Raw genomic sequence first — 19,381 nt, forward strand, 5'->3', positions numbered from 1 at the left:
TTGTCTATTTATGTAACTGGCAAAAGATAGCAATCGTGTGTGTGTGTGTGTGTGTGTCTGAAGAGGTGGACAGCAGAAATGCCACACTCTGTGGCCTGTGTTTGGTACGGCTCTCGGAGCACACGCACTCAAGAGTGGACATGACAAGTGCAGGTTTCACTGTGTGCTCTTACAGAAATCTGCCCACAGTACAAGAGAGGGAGAGACAGAGAACTGGCAGACCTTCTCTAATAATACACCATGTGCTGCCTCCGAGATCTTTCTCTGAATCCAGGCCATGTCTCTGGTGTGAAGAAGACATATGCACCCCTGACCAGACCGGAGCAGAGTGCATGCTGGGAGATCAGTCCCTGAGCAGCAGGAGATTGAGAGGTTAGCCAATGCTAACATTAGCACAACATTAACCCAGAACTACCATCTGCATACAGCCAGACACATCAGTGTCTCTTCAAAATTGTAATGCATTCAACAATTCCAGTTCCTTAACAATTGATAATGCAATTTACGTTACCACTGATATAGCATATATCTTTAACAAAGCATTATATTATTATACATCATGAAGAAAATTATTTAGGTCTCACAAACCTTAAGCACAGCATACCGTATAACACTGTATCGATCTGGACAAATGATTCGCAGTTCAGTGAGTGAGTCAGATTAATTAAGAAAATGCTCCAACTGATTAATAAATGTTTGTGATTCACTAAAAAGAACCGGTTCAATATGTAGCTTTCACTAGTCAAGCTCTGTTTGCATTTCGTTAAAAGACTCATTAGCATCAAAATCAGACTGGCGGCACTAACTGCAATGTATTTTTTTGATTTGCTCAGAAGAATCAGCTCACAAAAGTCATAAGGAATCGGACTGCATTGGCTGTGCTGTATGTTTGTGATTCACTAAAAAGAACAGACTCAGAGTCATTCCTTTGGGAATCTGACTTCATTGGTCGCATTGTATGTGTGTGATTCACTATTAAGATATGACCCTCAAGATTTATTCTCTCTGTAATCGGACTTCACTTGTTGCACTGTGTGTTTGTGATTCACTAAAAGGTAGCAGTTAATGAGAGTCATTCTGTTGGGAATTTGACTATACTGGTCACACTGTATATTTGTGATTCGTTCTAAAGAAATGACTCATAAGAGAATCTGACTTCACTGGTCGTGCTGTATGTTTGTGGATTTGCTAAAAAGATCCAGCTCGTATGAGTCATTGTCTCTGGAATCAGAAATCACTGGCCACGCTACATGTTTGCGATTCACTAAAATGGACAGACTCAATCATTAACTCAGAAATTGGATTTCGACGATGTGTGTTTAGTGCTTACAAAATGAAGCAAAGAACACATTCATATTATTTTAAGAATGCAGTAGAATGTGTGTGTGTGTGAGATCCATAACAGAAACAAACACCATGGAAATTGGTTCTGTATCCCCCCCCCAACCCTACTTTGAATAACTATTTTAAATTTCATTACATCTGTTTCTCATTGACAGCAACACATTTAAACTGAGAGCAAATAGAGACATTTATGTCAGGAGGAACGTCTGAGAAGCAAAGACAAAGACCCCTGTAATTCCACGTGTGCCATCTAGATACTCAGAAGAGATTTCAGCAATGTCCTAAAAGCAATAATGAACAACCTAGCAATAAATGTTTTCTCTTGTGTTTGACAACGTCCAAAAAACCATCAATCTGACATGCTGAGCAACCAGGATCTAATCGCATAAACCATCAGCGAATCTCAATGTGTCTTAAGGGGGCACTGAAATATGGTTCTTAATAAAATGTGTCCTGTTTATAGGCTTTTAAAGCTGATTCCCATGCATGACACGTCAGTCAAACCAGATGCTGCAGCGCGAACACACAAGATCTTCCCCCATCATTCCCCTGGGCCTCTGCCCTTCTCTAGATCACACAATATAAGAATCAGATGCCATTTAAAGACCCTGGCAGTGTTTTCTCAGGCCAGCAGGAGGGAAACGGCACGTAGCCCTCAAATAAAAACACAGTAAACGGGCAGAGAGTGATCCGACCCATATAAACGGCTTTATGAATAGACCGTAAGCAGTAATTGAATTCACTTAGTTCTATTTTGGTCAGGGACCTCCATTTGTGGTCGTCTTTTTCTTTCTTTTTTTCTCTCTAACAGATGTTCCCCTCTGAGCTGGACTCAATTCAGTAAATTCCCACAATGCTCTTGGGGAAGGGGCTTTAAAGATCTCGACCATCCAACCCTGAGCCCTCTTATGAAAGGCAATTCATGTCTTGAGCTTGTACAATAACATGCTGTGCTTTTCAGTGCCACTATACACTAAAGAACTCATTTACTATAGACTGAAGAGAAAACAAATCTGTAACTATCATATTTAAAATAAAATCATAAAATAACAATAAGACAATTTATCAATATTGTTGTTGTTGTTATTATAATCATCATTATTTTTTATATATGTTTAAATATACACATAATAATAATAATAATAATAATAACTATAGACGTATAAATGAAAAATAGTTGTATTATTCTTACAATGATTTATTATTGTATGTGATTTAGTTAATAATAATATTAATGCTCACACATACATAAGACAATTTATTGTTGTTGTTTATATATATATATATATATATATACACATATATACACATACACTGTATATATAATAACTTTATAGATAGATACAAAAATAATAATTGTATTAGTCTTACAGTAATTTACTATATATGTGATTTAGTAGCAGTAGTAATAATAATAATAATTAGACAATTTATTCCATTGTTGTTGTTTTTGGTATCTATTATTATTATTATTATTATTATATAATATAACATAATAATAATAATAATAATAATAACTTTATAGATGGATATGAAAAATAATTGTATTATACTTACAATGATTTATGTTTGATTTAGTAATAATAATAATAAAAAATAAATAATAACAGTTTTTATAAATAGATATATAGATAATAACAATATGTAGTAATAATAAGTATTTTAATATCTGTTTTTCTAAAAGTTTATATGATTAATATACATTATTATTTTTATTCTATATATAATACAGTAACATTATACCTATAGTATATTGATATTTTTAAATAACATTTTCCAGCATCAATACTTTAATTCTATCCCCATGAAAGAAAAAAATGCTGCACAAACCAGTCAAATCTCAGCCAAACAGAACATACTTGATGACGACAGCTATATGGATAGAGGTTTTGACCTATGAGATTTCACAGTGGGCGGGGCCACATAATAGAAAAGAAGTGACCAACAAAATGTCATGTAGCGTGCCAGATGTCATGATTGGTTAAACTCAGATTTACATAAAGACGTGATTTATGGCTTGAAGCTTTTTGGAGTCATGTCTGCTTTAAAGCTCACACAGTGTCATACTCATCTCGTTGATCTGTCTCTTAGCAGTTTCGAAGTCTCCGCTTGGAGGCTGAAGCTTTCAGAGACTCCTGTGATTGTTAATGAGAGGGTTCAGCACAAACGACAGGCTTAATTAGATGGGTATTCACTCAGACTAACACAGCTACAGCGTCTTGCTGACACACTTGTGCACTGTAAGAGAATAGTGTGTGTCTGTATGCGTTTCTCCTCAGACAGCACACCCACGGACGAGTCGCTGGAGTTCAGAGTTAGTGAGGTTCATGCGATCAAATACTTGAAAGATGTTCAAGAGTTGTGTTTGAGACACTAAAGAGCTGTCAAACTATGTTTAAAGTGATAGTTCACCCAAAAATAAAATTCTGCCATCATTTACTCGTTTCAAATTTGTATGAATTTGCAGAAATAATGGTTTTCTGAAAAATGTCAATAGACCCCTCATGTCCCTACACTACAAAAAAATTATGCTCCTTCTCAGTACTTTTGTCTTATTTTCCAGTACAAATATCTAAATATTATTATATCAAGCAAAATTAATTGAAATATTAAGTCTTGTTTATGCGTAAAACAAGAAAAAACATCTGCCAATGATGTAAGAAAAAAACTTGTTTTCTCTTCAATTGTTTATTTTATTTTATTTATTGCCAAATATATTTTTCTGTTTTTAAGTATAAACATTAATTTAGATGTTTTTTTTTTTTTTCAGAAATTAACATTTGATTTATGAATTTTGCTTGTCAAGTAAATGTATGCCACATTGATTTAAGAATGTCTTGATATGTGAACTGGAAAATTACAAAAATTCAAGTAAGAAGTTTTTTTTGTTTCCACTGAAAGCAAAAATGCTGCACAAACCAACCAAATCTCAGCCAATCAGAACATATCTGAAGACAATACAGCTATATGGACTGAGTGTTTGACCAATGAGATCTCACTGTGGGCGGGGCCACTCAGCACAACCACATAAATAAAAACCAAATGACCAATGATTTAATGATTTGATATTTGTACTGAAAAACAAGATGAAAATACAAAACAAGAAAAGGTTTTTTTTTTTTTTTTTGCAGTGTAAAATGTTTCTTAACCAGAATTTAAACCTGAATATTTTATTGTGACTGTCATATTATAAAATGATAGAAAACAATAGAATGCTGGTTGTTTTGCAGCAGACAACCAATCATACACCGCCTCAGTGCTCATTAAATATTCATGATCTTTCACTGTGTAGCAGCATCTGAAAGAAATTGTTAATGTTATTGCAAATGCTATTATTGAAGTGATACAGTAAATGATAAGTATGCAATTAAGAATGTTAACAGATCAGTTAATATGATAACATAATACAATATGAAAGTTCTACTTTGTCATTTACAATAAATTGAAAAGAACTGTAAAAATCAAAACCTTGTGACTTGAAGTTTCCTCAACTAAAAAAGCACTGTATTATATAGAGTTTGCAGTGAAGTTTTGTTTACTTTTTGACGTGTTTGACCTGTATATGTCAGAATCAAGGACAGCACTCTAGCAACAGAAAAACGATTCTTGATTGTGACCTAGTTCTGCTAGCAAACGGATCTGCTGTTTGTGTAGATTGCAGGAAAAGGTATTTTTAAAGCGTTGGATCTGCAGCTTGGGATGATGATGATGCATCTGGTTCATGGCCAATTATGTGTAACTCCCCCGAGAGGATATACACCCGTCAGTGTGAGTAAACTCCTCTAGTGTGTGTGTGTGTGTGTGTGTGTTGAGGACATGGGGTTTAGTTTACATGGATTGTGAAGTTTGTGAGGATTATGAAAGAGTGTGTGCTTAAAATATTCCAGGTTCACTACAATTTAACCTCAATCCACTTTAATAATTTTTGTCTTTGTCCCTCGTTTTCTGTAAAGAAAAGCAAAATTGGAGGTTACAATGAGGTGAATGGAGCCACATTTTTGGGCAATTTAAGGCAAGACACTAAAGGGAAAACCATTGTTTTTTCATACACTGGTCAATTTTGAGATATTTTGCTTCCATAACTTATCTTCTTTCAGACTAGTGGATTGAAAATATCCAAAATACACATTTAAGTATTTATTTTATTAAACTTCATCTATTTGCATCTGTAGATTTCGATTACAAAACATATTTTTCAATGCAACTTTCTCATTGCCCCCCCCTCTCCAAGCAATAAACCAGAATCTTCCACTTTAGTAGCATTTACATCACACTTTACAGTTTTATTCTGAAGGTTTTTATAGAGGGATTTATTCATATATTTTCATATATGTGACCCTGGACCACAAAACCTGTCTTAAGTCGCTGGGGTATATTTGTAGTAATAGCCAAAAATACATTGTATGGGTCAAATATCAATTTTTCTTTTATGCCAAAAATCATTAGGATATTAAGTAAAGATCATGTTCCATGAAGATATTTGTAAATGTCTTACCGTAAATGTATAAAAACTTCATTTTTGGTTAGTAATATGCATTGCTAAAGACAACTTTAAAGGAAATTTTCTTGCACCCTCAGATTCCAGATTTTCAAATAGTTGTATCTCGCCCAAATATTGTCCGATCCTAACAAAACATACATCAATGGAAAACTTATTTATTCAACTTTCAGATGATTGATAAATCTTAATTTCGAAAAATTGACACTTAAGACTGGTTTTGTGGTCCAGGGTCACATATTATATTCCCAAAACTTTTTTGTTTCCTGACTGTTGACAGTATTTTCTAATTTATTGAGAGATAACCAAAATCCCCTCTGTAAAAAACCGTATGCCTACAAAATGTTCATCAAATGTTCAGATTTCTGTTTTGGAATTTATGCAAATTAGTGCATATTTAAGTAGATAATGCATCATTTGCATTTAAAAAAAAATCTTAATATACAAAACTGTCTTAATTTCCTGTGATTAATCAACTGGCTAAGTAAGGTTTTATCTGTTAGTTAATGTATTTTATTTTATTTTATTGTTATTTATTTATTTAAACCTATTCACCTGTGGTGCCTTAAAAGCAGAAATGTAAAACTTCAATTTACTTTAATAAAAAACTTCAATTTTGCATTATTTAAAGTGTAAAGATGTTTAAATCGTCATTTTAGTGTGTTATGCTTAACAGCATTAAATTGTCATGAACATTGGGTTAATAAGCAATTACAAGCAGAAATGTAAAGATGTATAATTTTTTAAAAGCACTTACTGCATATTTTCTTTTAAAATGGGCATTGTTAAAACTGAAGATGTTTAAATATTTTTTTCCCGTCATTTTAGGGTGTTAGGATTTTTATGGTGTTGCAATGAAGTTGTAAAATTGGATTTTTGGGGAGGTTTTACAGTAGTTGGTAAGCAATTAATTTTCACATTAAACTTTTTATTCATTCTGTTGTTGTAACATTTACATAATGGCCCCATTCACTTCTATTGTAAGTGTCTCATGCATTGTAGCCCACATTTTTGTCTTAAAAACATTTGGGATAAGTGAAAATGACTTTCTCAGTAATCAACACTGAGCTTAATACTTCTGAATGGGCTTAACTTGTACAGAAACATTCCTTTAAAGATGCACTGAGTAAGTTTCTGTGTGGTTTGTGGTTCACTCACCAGGCTGTTGTGGTGTTGTGTGCGGTCTGTGCTGGGCTCTGTGTGTCTCCCGTCAGGCTGTGTCTGGTCTGACTGCAGCTGTGTTCATGACGTTGCTCTTGAGGTTCTGACGGAGCTGTGGGTTGAGAGTGTTGAGCGGGCTGTCCGTCCCTCTCCTCCTGTCCGTCGCCGTGCCACTGACTGCGGGCCTGTTTCAGCCAACGACCGCCCAACCCGCACTTCTCCAGATAAACCCGGCACACCTCATAGTTCATGGCCGAGTAATACAGAAAATCGAGCGCTAGCAGCACCATGACGAAGAATCCGTAGATCCACACGCCGATTAATGCAGAGTAATTGCTGTGACAGAGAAAACAGGGAAGAATTAGATGCACTTAACATTTTATGTGGCCATAAACAAAATTTTTTTTTTAATGATATACAGTATCAAAAAACCTTGCAAAGTGGATGGAAACTCTTTAGCAGTATTAGTGGTCTTATAAAAGCTGAAGTAGGCTACTTCAATAAATTCAAACTTCATTAGCATTATATGAGGCATTTAGTGTTAATAAACCGTTTTACAGTTCCTTCTGAGTATAAATCCCTGCCCAGACTGAAAGAAAACTGCAGTAAAAGCAAAACTTTCTCTTTTTGATGAAGCGCAGGCCTTGTGCTGTCAGACAAGGCCACAACTGACAGGGACAATATTGAGGTCTCGATAATGTATGGTGTTATTAGAGCCGAGAGCAAAGGGGAACAGATGCCATGTGTGTGTGATCTCTTTGATGCTGGTACCCAGAGTCCAACAGTACGGGAGTGAAACTGGATTTGGCGAGTACATGAAGCTGAATTACGGACTAGTTTTAAACAAATTGTAAAGTAATACATGTGATAAAAGGACCCTCACTTTTTTATGTGATGTAAAAAAAAAGAGTTTCAAACAGTCTGCTAAAGAAAGTCAACTTTGATTAAGCGGAAAATTTATCGGATGTTTATCTAGGAAAATATCATTCAAATATCTGGTGACATACTACTGCCAAAAGAGATTTATGAGGACAAAAAGCAAAGTGGGTCACAAAGTTCTTGTAAAGTTGCTGGCTTAGTCTCATATGATGCAAAATGTTTACCAAAAAAAGGTAACAGTATTTAAAACAAAAATATTTATATAAAATATTAAAATGGTTAAATTAATATTATATTAAATATTACATTGCATTTAATTAGGTTTTTATGTTTTATTGAAATGTGAATATTATGCATTATAAATGTTAATATTTAATGTATAATAATAATAATAATAATAATACTGATGACATACTACTGCCAAAATGGATTTATGAGGAACATCATAGGTGGCTGACTCGTTTCATATGATGCAAAACGTATGCCAAAAATATTATGAATTAAATATTTACTACTACTACTATACTACTACTACTACTTTGTCTAATATCTATATAACAAATGCATTTAAATTTTTGACTTTTTCTGTAGCAAACAGTGCAGGGCATTGTGTCACTATTTGTGTGAAATTATTTATCTAATATTTCTGATGATAATATACAAAAATATAGCTGGGGCCCTTCTTAAACAAGTTAAATATATAAAATATAAAATTCTAAAATCTCCTGTTTATTTATTTAGCTTTAAACAACATTTTGATATTTCAAATATTATTCACATATCGCTAACTTTGCGCAGCTGACAGACCATAACATTATTAACAAATTCTGTGATTCTGGGCCATAATCACAGACACTTATCATGGCTTGTTGGCGTCGATCGTCGATGTGGCATAATTTCATTTTAACCTGGACTCACAATAGCCTGATGCACAATAACTCAAATCTGCACTAGATATGCCTTTATATGCCAAAGCGTCCAAAGATGTGGGTTCCTGTCCTCTCGGCTGCTTCTGAGGGTGGTTTAACCTCAGGCCAAACCTAAATATCACTGGCTACATCCTGCTGACCACAGATGAGAATGAAATGGCTTCCCACCAGGACGGCCGCCCTTTCAGTAACTTCATCCTGCTTGAGAGCGCAGCAGCACATCACGGCCTCAGACATTTCCACATCATTAGCTGTCATGAGCATGAGGCTGTTACCCTGATCTGAGAGCAGTTAGTATTGTATTGTTAATATAACAGGTGTGACCTCTGGGCAAAAAATCGATTTGGCTTTTATGATCTGTCAAAAAATCTTTCACCTGAAATCATTTTTCTGTTGATAAAAATGTTAACCAATATTATCGCAGAGCTCTGGAATACTTGATTCTGATTGGTCATATACCATCATTCTGCTGTCAGTTATGTACTGTATAATGACGCCCTTGCAATACACAGCTGCTCTATTTTTAATCTTTTATGTCACTTCATAATTTAAACAAAATATTTTATTTATATATGATTAATGTTATAATAAATATTAATTTACAATATGATTAATCAAAGTGTACAACCCAAAATCACATGAGCCATGTTTCAAATCACATGAGCCAATATTTTATTCACAATAGAACATAGATAACATAAATGTTAAATGTTACAATTTTATGCACAAAACGAGCTCATTTCAAATCTGATGCCTGCTACAGGTCTCAAAATAGTTGGGACGGGGGCATGTTTACCATGGTGTAGCATCTCCTCTTCTTTTCAAAACAGTTTGAAGATGTCTAGGCATTGAAGTTATGAGTTTCTGGAGTTTTGTTGTTTTGAATTTGGTCCCATTCTTGACTGATATAGGTTTCCAGCTGCTGAAGGGAATGTGTGGTCGTATTTTTCTTTTAATGATGCACTGAATGTTTCACTCTATAGGTGAAAGATCTGGACTGCAGGCAGGCCAATTCAGCACCCGGACTCTTCTACTACGAAGCCATGCTGTTGTAATAGCTGCAGTATATGGTTTTGCATTGTCCTGCTGAAACACACAAGGCCTTCCCTGAAATAGACGTTGTCTGGATGGGAGCATATGTTGCTCTAAAACCTTTATATACCTTTCAGCATTCATAGTGCCTTCCAAAACATGCAAGCTGCCCATACCGTATGCACTTATGCACCCCCATACCATCAGAGATGCTGGCTTTTGAACTGACACGAAAGGACACGGTGTCTGTGATTTCCAACAAGAATGTCAAATTTGGACTCGTCTGACCATAGAAGACTTTTCCACTTTGAAACAATCCATTTGAAATGAGCTTTAGCCCACAGGACACGACGGTGCTTCTGGACCATGTTCATATATGGCCTCCTTTTTGCATGATAGAGCTTAAGCTGGCATCTGCAGATGGCACGGCGGATTGTGTTTACCGACAGTGGTTTCTGGAAGTATTCCTGGGCCCATTTAATAATGTCAATGACAGAATCATGCTGATGAGTGATGCAGTGTCGTCTGAGGGGCCAAAGACCACGGACATCCCGTCTTTGGCCTTGTCCCTTACGCACAGAGATTTCTCCAGTTTCTCTGAATCTTTTGATGATGTTATGCCCTGTAGATGATGAGATTTGCAAAGCCTTTGCAATTTGATGTTGAAGAACGTTGTTTTTAAAGTATTTCACAATCTTTTTACGCACTCTTTCACAGATTGGAGAGCTTCTGCCCATCTTTACTTCTGAGAGACTCTGAAAGACATCCCTTTTATGGCTAATCATGTTACAGACCTGATGTCAATTAACTTAATTAGTTGCTAGATGTTCTCCCAGCTGAATCTTTTCAAAATGTCTTGCTTTTTCAGCCCTTTGTTGCCCCTGTGCCAACTTTTTTGAAACCTGTAGCAGGCATCAAATTTGAAATGAGCTCATTTAGTGGATAAAAGTGTAAAATTTCTCTGTTTAAACATTTATGTTCTCTATGTTCTATTGTGAATAAAATATTGGCTCATGTGATTTGAAAGTCTTTTAGTTTTCGTTTTATTCAAATTTAAAAAAATGTCCCAACATTTTCGGAATTCAGGTTGTATTATGAATTACAGATTGAATATGTTAGTTATATTTTGACAATTTGAATTTAGGCTTTTTTCAATTAAAATATATACTTTTGATAATGTTATATTAAAACAAAAAACAGGAAACAGGTAATAGTATTTAAAATAAATATGTATATACAAATATTTAAATGACTAATATAATATTATTATTTTAAATATTAATTTAATTTAGCTATTGTTATGTACTGAATTGTAAATATTATTAGTTATAGGTTGTTTTATATTTAATAAATAAACAAACAAACTGGTGACATAATACTTCCAAAATGGATTTATGAGGAACAAAAACAAAGTGAGTCACAGTTTTTTTTGTTGAAATTCTTTTCTCGTATATGATGCAAAAAGATCAAAAGATCAAAAAACACTATAAGTACTATGATAACTTATTTCATTTGAGACTATTAAAAAGAGAAGTTAACTAATATATACAGTATGTAGCTGGGTGACATGACCAGCCGTATACTATATAGTCTCAGCCTCAGACTTCACGCCCACGGACCACTGGCTGAACATCTGATGCATATGGCACACAAAAGTGAAAAAACTTCAGGAGGTTTGAAGTCCTCATCAGATTGGTTGAATTCTACAGGATTTCCGGGAGACGTTTGTGTCGCGTTCTTTAACGTTCGGCCTGGAAACAAAGATGCTGTGACGCCAAACCCCCTCACGAAAGAAGAAAGCCGTTGTGGTTACAACTGTGACGACGAGCACTTATCAACTAAACGCTGCATTTTCTAAAGTATGTTTAATATTTAAAGTTCGTGGCATAGAATCTTTAAAACACGTCCAAGAGTTTTACACTTTTAACAGTTTAACATTTTTAGTCTGTTATTGTGGCGACATTTCCACGCCCCGAAATGTGATGCTGAACGAAACGAACTGTGATTTGTTGTTTGACATGTCGGTCAAATGGCCTCATGGCCTCATGGCTCATGGCCTTGGCCAATAAAAGCTGCCATGGATTCCAGACCTTCAGCTGTCAGTCTGAAGGTTTGGCTATGCGAGACTATATACTATACTACTCACATTGTCTATAACCCTTTACTTGTTTGGACACTTGTCTGAGAAAAATAATATCTGAAAAATACACCTGCCATTGGTAACCAAATTCATACTGTATGTGTGCTGTTGCAACTAGGCTGTTAGTGTTAATATGAACTCCAGGATCAGTGTATTGAATCATAAAATAGGAATGACTTGGTGCAGCTTTTCTCTGGTATAAGGATCTCGAGTCAGCACCATGTTTGTAGTTGAAGGCAGGAGACTCACTTGTGAGCGTAGCCGTCTGGAGATGTGGTCAGGTTGACCTGCATGACTGTTTGAAACTCGGTCTCGTTGCAGCAGTACTTGAAGGCCGTGTTGTTATGGTGACAGCAGAACATGTACGTCTTATTGTCCGAGAGACGAGGACAGTGGAATCCAAAGTGGTAGCGCCCCTTCTGGTCGGTGTAAGGCTCACAAACCCGAAAGTGAGCAGAGAGAGCTGTGCAGAAAGACAATCATGATATGAGATTACCCTATTTACTTTCTGAATGCATGTTCTCTTATTGTGTCTTACTGTAAACAATTTATCAGTGCACACCACTCCAATATAATATAATAATATAATATAATACAGTAGGTAAAATTAGTATTGAACACGTCACCATTTTTCTCAATACATTTATTTCTAAGGGTGCTGGTAACTTGAAATTTTCACCAGATGTCGGTTATAACCCAAGTAATCCATACATATAAATAAAACAAATCAAATATGTTGAGAAATTAAGTTATGTGTAATAAAATGGAATGACACAGGGAAAAAGTATTGAACACATGAAGAAAGGGAGGTGCAAAAAGGCATGGAAAGCCAAGACACCAGCTGAAATCTCAGTAATTAGAAAGAAATCCTGCCCCTAATCAGTGGAAATTAATATTAGCTGGTTCAGTCCCAACACCTACAGTACCAGAATGATGAAGATGAAACAAGGGTGGACATTTCAGCAAGACAATGATCCCAAACACAGCCAAGGAAACTCTCAATAGGTTTCAGAGAAAGAAAATAAAGCTGCTAGAATGGCCAGCCAATCACCTGACTTGAATCCAATAGAAAATAAGAACTAAAGATCAGAGTTCATAGAAGAGTCCCACAGAACCTTCCAGATTTGAAGACTCTGTGGAAGAATGGCCCAAAATCACACCGGAGCAATGCATGCGACTAGTTTCTCCATACAGGAGGCGTCTTGAAGCTGTCATTGCCAACAAAGGATTTTGTACACAGTATTAAATACATTTCAGTAGTTCAGTACATTTTCGCTGTGTCATTCCATTCAACTCAATTTCTGAAAATATTTGTTTTGTTGGGTTGTTACCGACATCTGGTGAAAATTTAATGTCAACAACCTTTAGAAATACAGTATATTTACTGGGAAAAATGGTGATGTGTTCAATACTTATTTTACCGCTGTATAATATAATATAATATAATATAATATAATATAATATAATATAATATAATATAATATAATATAATATAATATAATATAATATAATACAATACAATACAATACAATAATATAATATAATACAATACAATAATATAATATATAATATAATATAATATAATATAATATAATATAATATAATATAATATAATATAATACAATACAATATAATATAATATATAATATAATATAATATAATATAATATAATATAATATAATATAATACAATAGAATAGAATAGAATAGAAATGCCATAGTACAGAAGAGAAATGAATTGCAAATATAAAAAATGAAGTCATATTAAAGATAATATTAAATAGATAAAATAACAGTTACAATATAATAAAATATCATAATATAATATAATAGAAGTAAAACGAATTGTAAATAAAATTAATATGTACTAAAAGTCATATTAAAGATGTAATATAATATTATGGAAGTAAAATGAATTGCAAATATAAGATATATTCATATAGTCAAAGATAATATTAAATATACAATATAAGGATTACAATAGAACAAAATATAATAGAAATCAAATGAATTGTAAACATAAAATCATATGTAATAAATGTCATAAGGTCATAAATGTCATTAAGCCGCAGCTTAACATATTTTGTTGCATGCAGTTCAGCTAGCAGTTCATTTTCAAATGGCTGATCTTCAGCCAAGTCTTTTAATTAGTAAGAGATGCATTTTAGTGTATTTCAGTTATAATTCACCCTGATTTAATGACCCTCACCACATTTAGTGGACCTCTCAGAAACTGGATGGTATTCTGAAGCATAAAAACGTGCTCGGAATAATTTTCTGCTTCATTATTCATCTCTGAATTCGAAACAGAGAGTGACAGCGAGGTCTGAGCGACTAACCCGTGTTGACAAGATTCACCCTGAAAAACTCAAACAGAACCAGCAGACACAACCGCTCACAGATGTCACATAAGAAAGACGGCTTTTCTTGCTGCAGCACCACATGTACTTGTTTTGAATCTCAATCACTGAGAGTTTCAGCCTAAATAGCTTGCTGGTGTAGACATACTAAACAAAACCTTAATGTCTTTATGACAAATCTGCACTTCTTCATGAAGACGTACATGAAAATCAACCTCAACCTGATTTGTTTAATTAGACAAAAGTCGAAAAGTAAGTAGAGCACGAGCTTCAAAACTCATTTAGACGGGGTGCAAATTATGAGGTGGTTTAATTAAATCTTGAACCCCCCAAAGGAAGTCAACACAAAGAGCCGGGAGTCTTAAGAAGCACAAGTACTAAAGAGTTTCTATGTATTATATAATGAACATTTCCAAACAATGTTTTAGTAATCAAAGTTTGATTGCAAGTTATAAGAACTCATATTTTAGCCTGACGCCAAATAAATGCTTGCAAACAGAAGTGGTGCTCACCTGAGGAGGTAACCATAGCAACAATATGTTAAACAAAGTGAAAAGCAATAAACATTATATTTCACTTTGTATTAAAATTCACTTCATATAAGCATGTCATAAAATTGTCCTTGATAAATTCCTTGTACGGAATGTAGTGATGTTCTAGTGAAAATGTGTGTGTGTGTGTATATATATATATTTTTTTAATTTTATTTATTTATTTATTTATTTTTTAGTTTTTTTCCAAAGTCAAAAGACAAAAATCAAAGACTGTAAAAATTTAAAGCTTTAAATTTCTTTAATTTTCTTTTTTTTCTTTAAAGTGTTCTTTTAAATGTTTTTTAATTAGAATGTATTGTTTAATTTACTTTTTGAACAAGATATAATGACTATCATGCATTTTTACCATGATTTACAGAAAAGAAGTCATTCAGAGTAACAATAGTTCATATAACAAAAAATATGCAAAATATAAATCCGGCATATTTAGAACCATAATCATTAGATGACATTAAAAGACTTTTAAGGATTACAGGATGTTTTGTCTTTGCACCATGTATATTAGTGTGTATGCCTGGTTTTAAAATGTATGAAATATGATATTTTTAATGATATTTTGTAGTATTTACCACACCACATCTATAGACTCTTGACACCATGGTTGTTTGCTTCGTGACGATTTTCTCCTTGCTGTCCAAAGCTTTAAACTCTGCTGCAGAGTGAATGACTCACGCTTGTCTTTAATAATTAAAGAGGTTTTTCGATTTGATCCAGCTTTATGACCTGTAATCTCATACTATCTCACACCCGATCAATGTTATGGAAGCTTCAGTCTCCCAGCGGAGGCAGAACTCACAGTGAGACACCATCTCAAGCTCAGTGAGACACAGATGGACAATGGACAAAACAAATTGGACAGCTCAGAGATTCTGGGAAAGAAAGGCCGTTTGAGAGTGGTAAATCTGATAAGAGGATGTTTCTTCAGCTACAGTCCCACGGGTTGATTTTTATTGAAACAAATGGGTTTCAACTCTTTTATGGTCACTTTAAATTGGTCTTGAAATATGTCTTTATCATTTAGTTTTCCTGTTTAATGTTTTACCCCTTTTTTTTCATGAATTACTACATTTTAAAAACTATAATAAGAATTAAATATGAGAAAGAAAAAAAATATATATAATTATATATTTTTCAGGTAAATCACACAGTAAATATTCCAATTTCATATTGATTTCTGTTCATTTTAAATAATTTTGTTTGCACAAATTATGACTGCCTCCTAATAAATTAAATTTAAAATTAATTTAAAATTAAATGAATGAAAATATTATCCAATAATTTAAAATGATCCAGAACTGTAAAAGTACTATTTACAGTATTTACAGTACAGCACATAGACATTTAAACCAACTCAAACCTAATATATAATAAAATGTTAATATTTACTGTGCAATTTTAATTTAGGAATAATTAAATGTTTGCTAAAACCATCTACCAGTTTGCACTTAATAAAGTTAAATGCTCTTATTACATTTTAAATTTTAATAAATAATATATTATTAAATGAAGCTATCCAAAAATGAAAAATTAAAAAATTGCAACTCAACTTTGTTGTGGTCTCTTAATATCAGTCTTGAACCATGTCTTTAATCATGCCTTTTCCCATATAAAAATGTTAATTAGTACATTTTTAATTAAAATCAACACAAATGAAAATGAAAAATTTGAATATTTACTGTGATTCAATAATAATAAATAAAAATGAATAAATTTGCACAAATTATAACTGTCAATTTGCACCTAGTAAAAATCATATTAAATACATTTTGAAAATAAAATTAAGTGAATAAATGTGTATGTATTATTAAATAATTTAAAATAATCCAAAAATGTGGAAATATTATATTTGTGCATATTTACAGAATGATCAATAAATTGCTTAATTTCTAATTCTTCACAGGCCCAAAAATACCTATAGTTGGAGAAATATCCATGTTCTTTTGAACTGTCAGTTTTAGATTTCTCAGTGTTTGCTTCTATCAGCAGAATTCAGACAGCAGGTATATAATGAACCACTGTTGCGTATATAAGTCCAACCAAACCATCTGCCCACGTTGTCTTACCTGTAGTAGACAGAACGAGGAAGATGATGGTCAGGATGTTGAAGGAGTGATGATTGGTGACACTCATCTTCTTGTCCTCCCTCAGGGGAGGATGGAGACATGAAGCCTGACAGCTTCAGCTGCTTCCAGATGTCATCTTTATCTCCAGCTTCTGTTCATGACTGCGACAGTTTGCCAGCACACCTGTAGCAGAAGAGGGCAGGTGTTATGATTGTGCCAGGACATCTGTATGGTAAGATCTGTCACTGCTTGTGTCTTTTTTCAGTCCAAGATTGCGCAAATCTACTGTTGGAGGTTCACCTTCTCACACAGTTTATTTCCAATCTGCTTTGTCAAGCCAAACCAAAAAAAAAAAAAAACTGCCAGAATTCAAAGCCAGAATGCCTTAAAAATAACAGAAATTGTTTCACCAATAGGTAACATGTTGAATTAAACCATGAACAACATGAAGTAGAAAGACTGAAATCATGTTTTCTTGGAAAATGACTCCAAAGAAAGAAAGAAAGAAAAAAAAAAAAAACTTGGAAAAGGTAATTTTTTCCAAACAACAGTGGATCCTTTTTTCATCCTTTTTTTGAGGTTCTCACAAGTAAAAGTTGTCATAGTTGGGTAAATTTGCATAGCGGTGAACAGAAACTACAACAAATATCATTTTTGTTTTCCCATTAGCCTCTCAGCAGAAGAAAAATCCACAATAGCATTCCTATGGCTGTCCAAAAGAGGAAAGAATATTAAAAGATCGAAGGGGAAGAGGAAAGAAGATTGAAACAACAACAAAAAAGAAATAAAAACATAAAATATATTTACTGAAAATAAATCAATAAAACAAAAGACATGAAAGCTTCAAACAACAATAATTTCTTTCAGTTTCTTAACAACAACAAATAATTTCTTAAACAGCAACAAAAAACTTTACCGTGTTAATAACCGCAGTAATGCATCAAAAGTTCAATTTTATTTTTACAGTGTATTTAAAACATAAATCGACATGAACGCCACCAGATTTAATTATTTTCAATGCATGTTGTACATTGTTTTTGAGAGTTAGCAATGAAGCCAGAAAATGCAGTTTTCATTTTGATTCATAGGCTGGTAACACTTTAGAATAATGGGTCATTTGTTAACATTAGTTAATGTATTAACTAACATGAACAAACAATGAACAATGCATTTATTACAGTATTTATTCCTCTTTGTTAACGTTAGTTAATAAAAATACAATCATTCATTGTTAGTTCATGTTAGTTCACAGTGCATTAACTAATGTTAACAAACACAACTTGTGATTTTAATAATGCATTAGTAAATGCTGAAAATAGCATTAACTAAGATTAATAAATGCTGTAGTAGTATTGTTCACTCTTAGTTCATGTTAGTTAATACATTAACTAATGTTAACAAACGACCCATTATTCTAAAGTGTTACCCATAGGCTTGCCTGGCAAGAACTCTTTGCACCAGTGCAAGCATGTTAAATTATACATAAAGCATGAACTACACAACATTTACCTTTCGTTTTAAGCAAAAGCTTCCTGTATTTCTTGAGAAATAAAAAGAGAGAGGAGAAAAATGTGTAAATACCCAAGTGAACTTGAAGGCAGCCAGACTTGATCCTGCTGTGCTGCATTATGGGTAATGTAGTGCTTGTAACTAGTGAGCACAGGAAGTCCATTCACAGTGGTCATTGTGAAAACTCATGTAGGTGTCATTTATTGAAATCATGTGACGTGCTGTGAATCACTGGTTCAAAACAAATGATCTGCAAAGGTTTCAAAACGACACATCATTAGCTGTAAAATTCTGTCACGGCGTTAGTGTTTAGTGATAACTGAGAAACCCAGTGCACACTCTACACTTTTTTCATTTGTGATGAATTCAAGAATCATGTGATTTCTTATGTTTTAGGGCAAAATCATCAGTTTTTGATCGCTAAGTGTTGCCTAATTATTTGCGATTGCAATGAATCTAAGCAGCTGATGAAGTTCTGACAGTGTCAGAGATTTTAGGTTGTTGTACTCCACTGAAAGTGCCTTCAATGGCAATAATCAGTGAAAACATTGATTATTATTGTCTATATGTTGTCATATGCATCGTAACAACATCTTATTGCCATCACCTTCACATTACGGTCATACATTCAAACTAACCTTGAGTTTTACAAGCAACAATGGCTAATTTTTTCACATTTTTGAAGTTCTCACAAGTAAAAGTTGTTATAGTTTGGTAAATTTGGCTAGTGGTGAACAGAAACTACAACAAATCTAATGTTTGTGTTCCTTTAGCCTCTTAGTAGAAGAAAAATCCACAATAGCATTCCTATGGCTTTCCAAAAGAGGAAAAAATATTGAAAGACTGATCAGTAGAGAGAGATATGTCAAATTTGCTGTCACTCCCTTTAATGCCAAGGTAATAAAACCAATTA

At 33.5% G+C, this 19,381-nt stretch overlaps 1 protein-coding gene across 2 annotated transcripts in view; it reads right to left on the bottom strand.

The window, feature by feature from the left end:
• The window catches only part of shisal1b (shisa like 1b), a 55,692-nt gene that overhangs the window by 5,077 nt on the left and 31,234 nt on the right, over positions 1-19,381 (bottom strand). Inside the window, exons 2-4 of one of the 2 annotated variants that reach the window (XM_058767918.1) lie at positions 16,960-17,142; positions 12,233-12,446; positions 7,001-7,339 (exon numbers count right to left, since the gene is read on the bottom strand). In XM_058767918.1, the coding sequence (XP_058623901.1) occupies positions 7,001-7,339; positions 12,233-12,446; positions 16,960-17,026 (620 nt within the window). In that variant the 5' untranslated portion in view covers positions 17,027-17,142. Of the gene's footprint in view, positions 1-6,996; positions 7,340-12,232; positions 12,447-16,959; positions 17,143-19,381 lie in introns of those variants that run through there. The other variant, XM_058767917.1, reaches the window with a different exon arrangement.

This window comes from Onychostoma macrolepis, chromosome 25 (assembly GCF_012432095.1).
Source record: "Onychostoma macrolepis isolate SWU-2019 chromosome 25, ASM1243209v1, whole genome shotgun sequence".
NCBI lineage: Eukaryota > Metazoa > Chordata > Actinopteri > Cypriniformes > Cyprinidae > Onychostoma > Onychostoma macrolepis.